This window comes from Gopherus evgoodei, chromosome 2 (assembly GCF_007399415.2).
Source record: "Gopherus evgoodei ecotype Sinaloan lineage chromosome 2, rGopEvg1_v1.p, whole genome shotgun sequence".
Lineage (NCBI taxonomy): Eukaryota > Metazoa > Chordata > Testudines > Testudinidae > Gopherus > Gopherus evgoodei.
In genome coordinates, this window is record NC_044323.1 from 8,935,640 (window position 1) to 8,947,931 (window position 12,292).

The 12,292-nt window shown below is 41.3% G+C and overlaps 1 protein-coding gene across 6 annotated transcripts in view; it reads right to left on the reverse strand.

Annotated features, from left to right (window-relative positions):
* Positions 1-2,987: 2,987 nt before the first annotated feature.
* The window catches only part of GHRHR (growth hormone releasing hormone receptor), a 53,924-nt gene continuing 44,619 nt past the window's right edge, over positions 2,988-12,292 (reverse strand). For 4 of the 6 annotated variants that reach the window (XM_030549966.1, XM_030549968.1, XM_030549969.1 and 1 more), the window contains 3 exons: positions 11,979-12,108; positions 10,343-10,384; positions 2,988-3,940 (listed from right to left, as the gene is read on the reverse strand). In XM_030549966.1, coding sequence (XP_030405826.1) covers positions 3,815-3,940; positions 10,343-10,384; positions 11,979-12,108 — 298 coding nt within the window. In that variant the 3' untranslated portion in view covers positions 2,988-3,814. Of the gene's footprint in view, positions 3,941-6,949; positions 7,153-10,342; positions 10,385-11,978; positions 12,109-12,292 lie in introns of all 6 variants that reach the window. The other 2 variants (XR_003998720.1, XM_030549970.1) reach the window with 2 other exon arrangements.

Consider the following 12,292-nt stretch of genomic DNA (forward strand, 5'->3'; position numbering starts at 1 on the left):
GAGAGAGATGTGTGTAACCGACAGTATCACAACACCATTTCTTACAGAAGCCTTGAAAAGCAGAAAAAAGCTTGTGAGATTTCATTGGATCACAGCCCCAGGTGCTCTGGCTGTAGAAAGTTAGAATATGTCTTTTAAGAGGTCTCCCCCCCCCACCCATGAGAAACACAAATAAGAGTGTAAAAGGTTAGACTTACTGGGTCTGATTTGCCACTGCTCTACTCCAATTTTATATTGGTCTAGCTCCATTTTGAGCCACAATGAGTAAACAGTTGTGGTTGGTATAATTGCCTGAAGGAGTTCCAGCTCCTTTCACTTTTCATTCAATTTTTGACTGCATATCAAAGTCAAGAACCTGGAAGAACATAACTGGGTAGTGTAGTAAGCATACATATGTTGGAAAGCTCTTAATGTAAGGCCAGCTCAGGACTATCTGAATTCACTGTAAATCTCACTCCCTTTCCAAAAAAGTAAAAATGTAAAAAACTAGTTTAATTTCTTATTCTAGGTAACACCTTTTAATCAAGATTATATTGACTAACCTTGTGATATGTCATGATTGTCTGTGTTATAACAGATACTAAATTTACAATTAAAGCATATTGGATTAGTAGCACAGCTCTTTTGTTAAGCAAGTACAGACTCAGGGAATTTCTGCTAGTTTATTAACAAATTACCTCAAAGAGATGGAGAAAATTCATGCCACAAAATCCAAAGAAACAGTTCAATTACTGACATTTAAAGGAGGAAACTGCAGCAAGAAAATATCTGCTTCTCTTGAGCAAGTTCATTCTCTTTTGTGCCTGCTAACAGTTGTGTGCCAAAATGAGACTCACAGAGAAATTCTTGAAATGAGAGAAAAAAATGGCACTTTTATTTGCAGGTTTTTTTGTGGCGCAGATATATTACATTTCATTAGTTCTCATGAAATGGTTGGTGTTACATGCAAAGCATTGAACATTCAGTTTCTCACCTGTGAGTGTTTTTGTCTGAAAATAAAGCCATTTGGAGAGAAAACACAAACACAGGAACTCCCACACCAGATCAACCTAGTGATCAATCCAGTCCAGTACTGTAGCTTCAACAGTGGTCAGCGCTAGATGCTTCAGAGGAAAATACAAGAAGCTCTGCAGAAGTCGGTGATAAGATAAACTGACCTGAGGGAAAGTTTCTTCCTACCCACCCACAGAGGTTGGCCTGTGGTCTGAAGCTTTTCCACGTTTACTCAAAAAAAGTGAATTTGGACGTTTATCCTGGTACCACAGTCATGCACTGCATCACAGAGAAAATACAGTGGACTGAAAAGTGAGGGCAGTCTAGAATATGGAAGAGCCTTGCTCAAACCAAAGAACCATCATTGGGGCAGAGGTGAGGAGAATGATACCCTCCTTTTCTGAAAATAATGATTCCTTCACCACCTGCTTGTGTTAGCCTTCATTATGTTGATTCTTATCAGGCTGCTTTAGCACAGCCAAACCTTAGTGGCATAAGGCTTGAGCCAAAGGCCATTGAAGTCATTTGGAAAAGTGCCATTGACGTCACTTGCCTTTGGATTCAGGCCACAATGCAGGCTGGTACACAAACACAAATACTTGGACTCATTAAGACCATGTATTAATGTGCCGTGTCATAAATCTGCCATGTCCTTTTCAGATAAGGTCCAATAGCTCTGTATAAGAAATATTGCAGAGCACCAACGTGTTATATTTTCCTAGGAGTCACATTGCAGCTGGGAATTGTGCATCTCCATTCTCCATCCCCATCCCTAGTGCAGAAGGCCGGCCTGTGGGTTACAGGAAGGGTTGTGGGGACCAGTGGCAAAGAGGCTGACCCCTACTTCCACAAGGGAAGGGGAAGATCTGTGCATGGATGATCAACCCATCCCATTTAATTACCTGTATCGGGCTACCACACAAGAAAAGGGGAGGCCACTCCATAATTTTTGTTGTTTAAACTGCTGAGGCTAAAGCCCAGCGGAATGCCCAAAGGTACTGGCTGGATGCTGAATGACCTCTCGGACCTCATTTTTCTCTAAAATGTATCCGCCCCACTTTCTGGAACTCGCTGTTCCTATTAGAAAAGTTCACTGATAACAATCTCTCTCTCCCCAGACTCCAGCACCCATATGGGAAAGCTCAATGAAAAGGACAAAGATAGGGAATGCACTTTGATTCCCAAGTCCTAAATGAGCATGACGACAATGGCGAGCAAAACCAGCCAAAGCTCTTTAAGAGAGCACTTGAGTCACCTGGCCCTTTTATAGTTGATACTGAGCCCCACAATTCCTATGTCCCTGCTGTTTTGAGGGCTCAAGGACACTAGAACAGACACATAGCCCAGATCCTGAAAGGTATTTAAGCTCCTAGCTTCCACTGGGAGCCTAAGTACCTTTGAGGATCTGGCCCACAGTCTTTAAGGCAATATGGTCCTCTCAGAGCAGACACTATTGTGGAGAAATCTGCATTCATGCTATTATTTGCATGTACTAATTGGGGAGAGCCAACTCTTGTGTCATGCATTACTCTACTCTCTTCTAGAAGTAGGTGAACATTTTCCATTGAAATCTTTTTTGTTTTTGCTTTTGATGGAGAATGGTTTTCCCAAAAAATCAGAAATATTTGCAAAAGAGATTCACATTTTTGTTTGACAGCCTGAAAAATCAAGAATAAAATTTTTGGCAAGTGAACATTTATTTTATTTTTGTCAAAAATTTTCACACGGAAAAACAATAATTTCCTGACCTTCTCTAGTCTCTTCCCATTCATTTCCTCCTTTTCTCTGTCTCAAACATCTCCCACTTTCTTACTCCCTGTTTTTTTCTATTATTCTCATTGCCTTTCCTTCTCAAGTTAAAATTTATTAATACATTGCCGATCCTATTCTCATTCTTCATTGGTTTCCCGGCTTGTTTCAGAGGGGTAGCTGTGTTGGTCTGTATCAGCAAAAACAAAGAGACCTTGTGGCACATTGGAGACTAACACATTTATTTGGGCATAAGTTTTAGCCCATGAAAGCTCATGCCCAAATTAATATGTTAGTCTCTAAGGTGCCACAAGGACTTCTCGATATTTCTGCTCATTTTAGTTACTTAGCCCAATTTTTCATAAAACACCACCCTCTGGAATCATCTTCCTCCAACCACTCAGTTTCTTACTCCTTAATTCTCAGAAAGTTTCACCTATAGGCTACCAAGATATACTCTCTACATTACTGGTGGTCCAGGGACCATAATTTGAGAAGCAGCTTTTGCACAATATCAAGAGTTCAGGCTATAGCTGGGTTTTGCCTTAACTTTGAATCTCCTTGCTTAGGAGGGGATTGATAACATTGTGCTGTAGGTTCAAAAGGTATTCTGTTACTTGTTTGCTAATCTAGTGATTCAAAACCAGCAGTCTGAATCCAGTTCCCACAATTTGAAGAGGGTGGTAGTGCATTCCAGATCTGACACTTCCATAGCGTTACTTTAGGATACTTTTGGTGACCTCTCAGTTGATGTGCTTTAATGTGTAGTCCATGAAAAATAGTCCAGAAACTGGATAAAAGAAGAGGAAGTTGTTGCTGTTATGTGTTGCTGTGCTGCATATGATATACATGAAAAGGATTATATAAGCCAATCGGTGTTTGATCTGATGCTGTAATGCTTGTAACTTCTGTAGAGGTCTGGTGGGAGGAATTTCTATGGAACTAGACAGAACTGGATTAGTCTTCTATAATTCACTCAGGCATTTTAAGTTACAGTCAGATGATTTAAATTCAGTTTCCTCGATCACATTTGGGTTCTTAAACACCATTGCTCCCAATCCAGCAGCTGTCCCTAACACACAGAGGTAGTCATTTTTATCCCAGAACTAGATGGCATGGTCCACCTAGTCCTCTTCCTCCACACTGGCATAAGTCCATAGCTCTTCCCATGCCATCTTCGGCCAATTTCCGCTTGCACCTGAAAAGGGAAAGAAGATATTAGTGGACAGTTAGGTTGATTTCATCTCTGTGCCAAATAAGCCCGGCGAGAGGAGGCTTGGACAGGTACGTCATGGTACCCAATTCGAGTACATACATTATAGACCCACTAGGGAATGTTTGTCATGAGAACTAGTCAACATTTTTCAAATGTGACAAATTTTAATGACATTTCAAAATAAAAAATGGGAAAAACCTCAGTGTGATTTTTCTGCATATTTTCCAACCAACTACAGAGCTAGAAAACATTTTTTTAAATGTCGAAATGTCAACATTTCTAATTTTAAAAACTGAAGAATTTTTTTTAAATGTGTGACTTTTTTAACATTTTCTGATTTTAAGAAAAAAAGAAAATGTAATTTTTAAATGTTTGAAGCCGCTCTGAATTTTCGTAACTGCATTGCTAAAATAAATGTCTTCTCATAATGCAATTAAAGTATTACCGAAAATTTGGTCTTGCAGTTGGAACTATAAAAACAGATCATCGCAACCAGTAGTTATACAATAAGTGATAACCTAATTCATAATAATACCTTTTGCAGCATCAGACCTTTTGTAGCATGCATAATACCATCTAAGCATCATACAAAGTTAAAAAATTAACAGCATTCCTAGGAGGGAGAGAGTTAGATAAGTTAAATATTATTATCCCTTTGCTCCAAAGAGATAAAGGCCCAGGTCTTTAAAATATTTAGGTGACTAACTCTGATTTTTTATTTTAATGGTAGTTAGGTGCGTAAATACCTCTGAGAAGATGGCCAAAGTGACTTGCCCTAGGTCACACAGTAGATCAGTGTGAAAAATGTCAGCCACACATTTCAAAGCCTTTGTGACAGGGACCACATCTATAGTGTTTGTACAAGAGCTAGAAACCAGCTTTAGGGCTTGCAGGAACGGCTATGAAATAATACATAATAATAAACACCTAGATGGACAGAGATGAGATTAAAACTCAGGCATCATGGCTCCCAGTTCCATTTTTGGACCACTAGCTCATGTTGCTTCTAATAAATTGATAGCATACCCATTTGAGTGTGACAATTGCTTTTGATTCTGTGTACAGTATCTAACCAGTGAATAAAAGGCACATCTGTTCCATTTAAAATGAGCACCTAGTTCAAGCCTACTGCATGACCCGGGTCTGTTAACTCAAAGCTAGTATCAGACTTATAAAGGTCACCCACTAGAGGGCGACAGACAATCATACTATAATATGAATTGCACACAACACATATAGCTGTGTTTACACTAGACTGGCTAGATGTCCTGATTTTATAGGGAAAGGCTTGATTTTTGAGTCTTTTTCATATGTAGGCTCCTATTACGTCCTACCCCCTGTCCTGATTTTTCACACTTGCTATCTGGTCACCCTAGTCTACACTAATATTTTCCTTAAATTTTCCAGACCTACCTCCAGCTCTGATGCTAGGAACAGTAGAATGCTAATATAGATGGACTGCTGACATTTCAACCAGTGAGTCATGCAATAAAAATAATCTCTAGTACTTACATAGTGCTTTTTTATGAGTAGATCTTAAGAAACTTATTACGGGAAGTCAGTATCATTAATCCCATTCTACAGATAGGGAAACTGAGGCACCAAGCAGTGATGTGACTTGCCCAAGGTCACCTAGCAGGCCAAGCTGGGAACAGAACCCAGCTCTCCAATATCCCAGCCTAGGGTGCTATCTATTGGCTCTCATTGCCTCTCTCATAATACTAAGAACAGTGCTAGGGGAAACCCTGGTTAAAAATGACAGCAGTCTAAGGTGGTTTAACACAAACGCTCTCACCATTACTACCTCTTTTGGAGCTCAGTCGGTGGTAGAAATCTAGTATTAAAAATCTAATATCGACAAGGCTTATGTGAGAACTGATATCCGCTGGTACATAGTCACTGGCGTGCCATTCTTTTTTGACTTCTGACTCCTCTGTCATGTTTGCGGAACTAGTTGCTTTTACTGCCAGACCATTTTAATTAAAATATTTTAAAACTATCCGTGAAATAACTGCCTATGTCTCCCAACATGGTGTGTTCCTCTGAGCTTCTGATGACCAGGATAGTGGCTTAACACACAACTCTTTCCACGGGGGTGTGCCACTTAACAAGCTCCTACTGTGCAATTTTCAGAGCTTGTGCTGGGGATGAGGGGCACGTCTTGGTGTGCGTGTGTAAATTGCTCTTGCTTGTTTCTCTTTCTCATCTTCAGCTCCCACAGAGCAGGCACCCTTCTCTGCCTCATAGGAGCTAGGAAGATTCCATCATTGGAATCCTGTGTCCTGTTCTGGTGCCTACATTTCAAAAAGGATGTTGAAATATTGGAAAGGGTTCAGAAAAGAGCTACGAGAATGATCTGAGATCGGGGAAATATGGCTTACAGCAGTGGCGGGCAACCTGCGGCCTGTGGGCCGAATGAGGCTCATCAGGGTAATCTGATTGCGGGCTCTGAGACATTTTGCTGACATTGACCATTCACAGGCATTCACAGACCATCCCCTCACCGCCTGCAACTGCAGTTCACCATCCCTGGCCAATGGGAGCTGCAGAAAGCAGGGGCATGCACATCCCTGCAGCCCACGCTGTTTCCCGCAGCTTCCATTGGCCAGGAACAGCGAACCACAGCCACTGGGAGCTGCAAGAAGCCATGCCTGCGGACGGTCAACATCAGCAAAATGTCTCACGGCCCACAATCAGATTACCTTGATGGGCTGCATGCAACCTACAGGCTGCAGGTTGCCCACCGCTGGCTTAGAGTGAGAGATTTAAGGAGCTCAATCTATTTTGTTTATTCAAGATATGATTAAGAAGTGGCTTGATCACAGTCTCCATGTACCTACATGGGGAAGAGCTCTTTAATAGTGGAGTTTAATCTAGCAGAAAAAACAATGAGATGAAATAGCTGGAAGCTGAAGCTAGATAAATTAAGCCTAGAAGTGAGACACAATTTTTTTTTAACAATGAGGGTAATTAACCTTTGGAGCAACTTACCTAGAGATGTGCTGGATTCTCCATGTCGTAGCAGTATCAAAGCCACTAAGTTTAGACTCTGATCCAAACTTTCCCAGTGTTGTAAGGAATTCAAGGTCAGAGTTCTAGACTGGATCCACTACTGCTTTCTGGGCTTCTTGTCAGTCAGCCAGGAGCAGACATAGAAGCAGCCTTAGCAGATGCTGCAGCAGGGACTGGCAGACCTGGATGATGTCATCTGGCTGTTATCTGTCATTTTCTTCCCTATAGTGGTTATCTGTGTGCACTCACCTACCCATTCCCTAACAATCTCTTCACTCCTCCCATCCACCATTCTCTATGCCTTCCTTCTCTCCACCCCTCCCCTCCCATCTATTCCCCCATCCTTCCCTTTATTTTTCCATATTTAGCTTATCCCCCAATAGCTAAAGCCCCACACAAAGAATGTTTGGAAAACAATTTTGGCATTAATGTGCCATTTGCTGACCACCCACCCTGATCTTTTTGTTTGTACATTATACTCCAGGGTCCTGCCCTATGTCTGTCATGTCTATTTCAATTATGAGCTCTTTGGAGAGTGACTGTCTTTTACTCTATATTTATAGCACAATTGGGGTCTAATCTTTATTGGCACTAAATAACTATACAACTAATAACTAATAGTAGTAATCAGTAATGATCTGGAAAAAAACTGATATGATAGTGATCTATAAAATCACGAATGGTGTGGAGATGGTGAATGACGAAGTGTTATTTATCCCTTCAAATAACACATGAACCAGGAGTCACCCAATGAACTTATCAGGCAACAGGTTTAAACAAACAAAATGAAGTATTACTGCACACGCTGTATAGTCAGCCTGTGAAACTAGTTGCCATGAGATGTTGTGAAGGCCAAAACTATAGCTGGGTTTGAAAAAGAATTAGATACATTCATGGAGGATAGGGTCCATTAAAGGCTATTAGCCAAGGTGATCAGAGATGCAAGCACATGCCCTGGATGTCCTAAGCATCTAAGTGATAGAAGCTGAGACTGGACAACAGAGGCTGCATCACTCAATAATTGCCCTGTTCTGTTCATTCCCTCCGAAGCATCTGGCATTGGTCACTGTCGGAAGACAGGATACTGGGCTAGATGGACCATTGGTCTAACCCAGTATGGCCGTTCTTAGTAGATTCAGTTGGTTTTGACCCTTGTTATGTGACAGGGTATAATCTTTGTAACATTAACTCATGTCATGTGACTGAAGCCAGGACATAAATATCAGATTCTTTTAGCACCTGTATTACACTCCTATATTGGGGGAAGGGATAGCTCAGTGGTTTGAGCGCTGCTCTGCTAAATCCAGGGATGAGAGGTCTATTCTTGAGGAAGCCATTTAGGGATCTGGGGCAAAAATCTGTCTGGGGACTGGTCCTACTTTAAGTAGGGGTTGGACTAGATGGCCTTCTGAAGTTCCTTCCAACCCTGGTACTCTATGATTCAATTACACACTTGTATTACAATGCATGTCTGAGTAACAGTAAAATGTAGTGCTTCATATGAAGAATGGAAATAGATATATCACACTAAATAAATGTTGTCAAGGTTAGAGAACATAGTGAAAGCTACCTGTACCAGACATTATGTATATTTGACAATCATAGACTCATAGACTTTAAGGTCATAAGGGATCATCATTATCACTTAGTCTGACCTCCTGCACATGGCAGGCCACAGAACTTGTACCCACCTGCTCCTGCAATAGACCAATAGCCTCTGGCTGAGTTACTGAAGTCCTCAAAGATTTCAAGTTACAGACTCCACCATATACACTAGTTTAAATCTGCAAGTGACCCATATCCCACACTACAGAAGAATGCAACCCTCCCCCCAGGGTCTCTGTCAATCTGATCTGGGGGGAAATTCCTTCCTGACCCCAAATCTGGAAATCAGTTAGACCCTGGGCATGGAGGCAAGACCTGCCAGCCAGACACCTGGGAAAGAATTCTCTGCAATAACTCAGAGCCCTCTCCTCTTATGTCCGATCTCCAGCGGATGGACATATTGGCTAGTAGCAGTTGGGGATGGCTGTATGTCATTGTGGGCAACCTCATCTGACCACGTCTTCCATTAATGTATCAAGCTGAGTCTTGAAGCCAGTTAGGTCTTTTACCCCCACTGTTCCCCTTGGAAGGCTGTTCCAGAATTTCATGCCTCTGATTGTTAGGTTTGAAATTAGATGAAAATTTCTAACATTGTTGATGGCCAGTTTATATCCCATTTGTTCTTGTGCCAACATTAGCCCTTTCTTAAACATGAGAGACCAGAATTGTGCACAATATTCCAGATGGGATCTCACCATTGCCTTGTGCAATGGTAAGGACACTTCCCTAGCTCTATTGTAAATACTTCACCTGATGTATTTTAGGATTGCAATAGCCTTTTCCTGGGTTGCATCACACTGATGGCTCAGAGTCACCCTGTGATTAACCAATACACCCAGATCTCTCTCCTCTGTCACTTCCAATTGATGCATCCCCAGCTTACAGCAAAAATTCTTGTTAGTCCCTAATTGCATGATCTTGCACTTTGCACTATTAAATTTCATCCAATTCCTATTACTTTTCAAGGTTATCCAAAACTTCTTGTATGATAGTCTGGTCCTTCTCCATACTAGCCATAACTCCCAACTTTGTGTCACCTGCAAATTTTATTAGCACACTCCCACTTTTTTGTGCCAAGATCATTAATGAAAATGTTAAATAAGATTGGTCCCAAGACTGCTTCTCCACTCCAGCCTGACAGTTCACCTTTCTGCATGATACATTGTAGTCTCCCCTTTAATCAGTTCCTTATCCATATTTTGATTCTTGTATTAATTCCCATCTTGTCCAATTTAATGTATAATTTCCAATGTGGAAATGTATCAAATGCTTTACTGAAAACTGGGTAGATTAGATCTACTGTATTTCTTTGTCTTTGGTTGTCTTCTCAAAGAAAGACATCAAGTTAGTCTGGCATGATCTACCTTTTGTAAAACAATCGCTCTAAAGTTGACATTATTTCCAACTTAATAAAAATCTGTTGGCTCCTTGGGGTATGGACCTTTTTTTAATTCTATGTTTGTAGATCACCAGCACATCCATGTGTTGGTTCATTACTGAGCCTATAACAGTATAAATAATAATAAACAGAAATGGTAATAATTTTCCATTAAATTTATAACAAAATAGCCTCAATGTTTCTGCCAACTAGGTGGCTTCATTCTCATGAAGATAGTTTAAAGAGATATTCAGCAGCATTAACTCCCATGTTACTAGGCAACCGGGCTAAACTAGGACATTTGATCACCTGCCACTGTGAAATTAGGTATTAACTCCATATGGCTTTCATTTAAATCAATAATGAAGAGGAGAATGTAGTTCTCTTACCTCTTGATTAAGAAAACAGTACAGAACGGCTACAATAAACCCCTAAAGAAGCAAAACAGTTAAGTGATAGCACAGTTTTAAAAAGCTGCTTCAGCTACATCAGTCTGTGATGATACTCATAGATCCTATACATTGGAATGAGCGTAAAATATTCTAAACTGAATTAAGTAAAGTTAGACAGTTAATCAGCCATATCTTCAGCTGGTGTAAACACTCAATTGAAATCAGTGAAGCTATACCAGTTTACATTAGCTGATGATCTGGTCCACTGAAGCTCCACCAAGAATGAATTTGGCCTTATATCTGCAACATGGTGGTCAAAATTATGGCTCTTCTAAATATGTTGTGGGCCAGATCCTCAGCAAGTATAAATCAGACAAAGCAGCCCGGACTCCACTGGGAGACTGTGTTTGTTCTGGATCATATTGCTTCCAGTCACTGCTTAGCTTTACTTTTTATAATTTCTCTAAATACCAAATCACTAGCTTTATCTCCATAGCACACTGCATAGCGTTAATATTATACACAGCTGGCCTGATTCTGATCTTACACACAGTGGTTTTACACTAAACAAAAACTCCAGTGAAACCACTAGAGTTATGCCTGGTGTCCAACAGCTCAGAGCAGAATCAAGCCATAGGGTGTTTTAGGAAACATTTTGGGGTAAATCCTCCATTGGTGTAAATCTGCACAGTGCCACTGAAGTCAGTTGTTCTATGCCAGTTTACACCAACTGAGAATCTGACCCTTTTAATATCTTTTCTTACATTGCAAGATCATTTAATGATGACTGAAAGCCCCAAAGACTGAAATTCAGAGTAGGGACTGAAATCCCAGGCTGAGTTTAGACAGGAAGAATGAGAGTATTTGGACTGGAATTTGTAAACATCATGAGTCCAATCCTCAGCTGGTGTAAATCTGCACAGCTCATGGGTCTCTGCTGATTTCCAGCAGCTGAAGAGGCTGTGGGATTGTTAGTGACCAGTGGAACGCTGGATTTCAAGTGAGTATAGCCACTAGACATCTTGGTGCAGGGCTTGCGACATATGTCAGGGGAAGGGATGGGGCAAAGAGAGGTGCTTTCAGCCACCTTTGTGCTGCCCAGATCCTGGACTAATGCAGGGAGTCAAAACAGCCCTCAGCATAAACCAGAGCAGCCTGGAGGTTGCTGTAACTTATGGCAGCCTCCCCACTGCCCTGAATGTCCTAGCACTCAGTGCCACTGGCACACTTCCTATTCTGGGGTCTGCCACGGGTGCAGTATAGGTCTGATTCCTGCATTGGGGAATTCTGCCCTAGCCTGGTGTGGTTCATCTAAGGGCTTATACACTGCCAGAGCAGTGTATAGGGGTTGGGAAGTGAATTGACCCCTTAGTTTTTAGACGTGAGACACTGATAGCCACTGGATGTTCTTCTGCAGGATTTAACCAGGGAGGTTTAAGTCACCCCGCCACAGGTTGGCCACTACAACAAAGAGGGTAAAGTTCTGTGCAACTCCACCATCTTCAACAAAGTGGCATCCAGGACTGAGTTTGGATCACAGGCCTACTTGAATGTGCACAGAAGTGATCCTATCTGTTCAGGCTAGACAGGCTACCGGCACATGAGCACTGCGGCAATACTTCAATGGGTTTACCTGGAAAGATCCAATGCAGAGCTCTAAATATAGCCGGACTCCCAGGTTGCTGTATTCGGGCAGGAAGTTGAAGACAATGTAATGTGTCCCAAATAATGGAATGAGAAGCAGCGTCGATTTTGAGAGACGTCTAGGGCAGGAAATAAGAAGAGGTCAATATATTCATTCTTCTGAAGAGCATTAGGACAGGTGAACTAAAAATTCTCTGGTAATGAGCGATTCTCAACAGGTTAAAAAGGGACCCAGATATATATTTTCAAGTCTCCTGGGACAGGTTTTTATAAGAACGAAGGTGGGCACAGATTTCTAGTGCT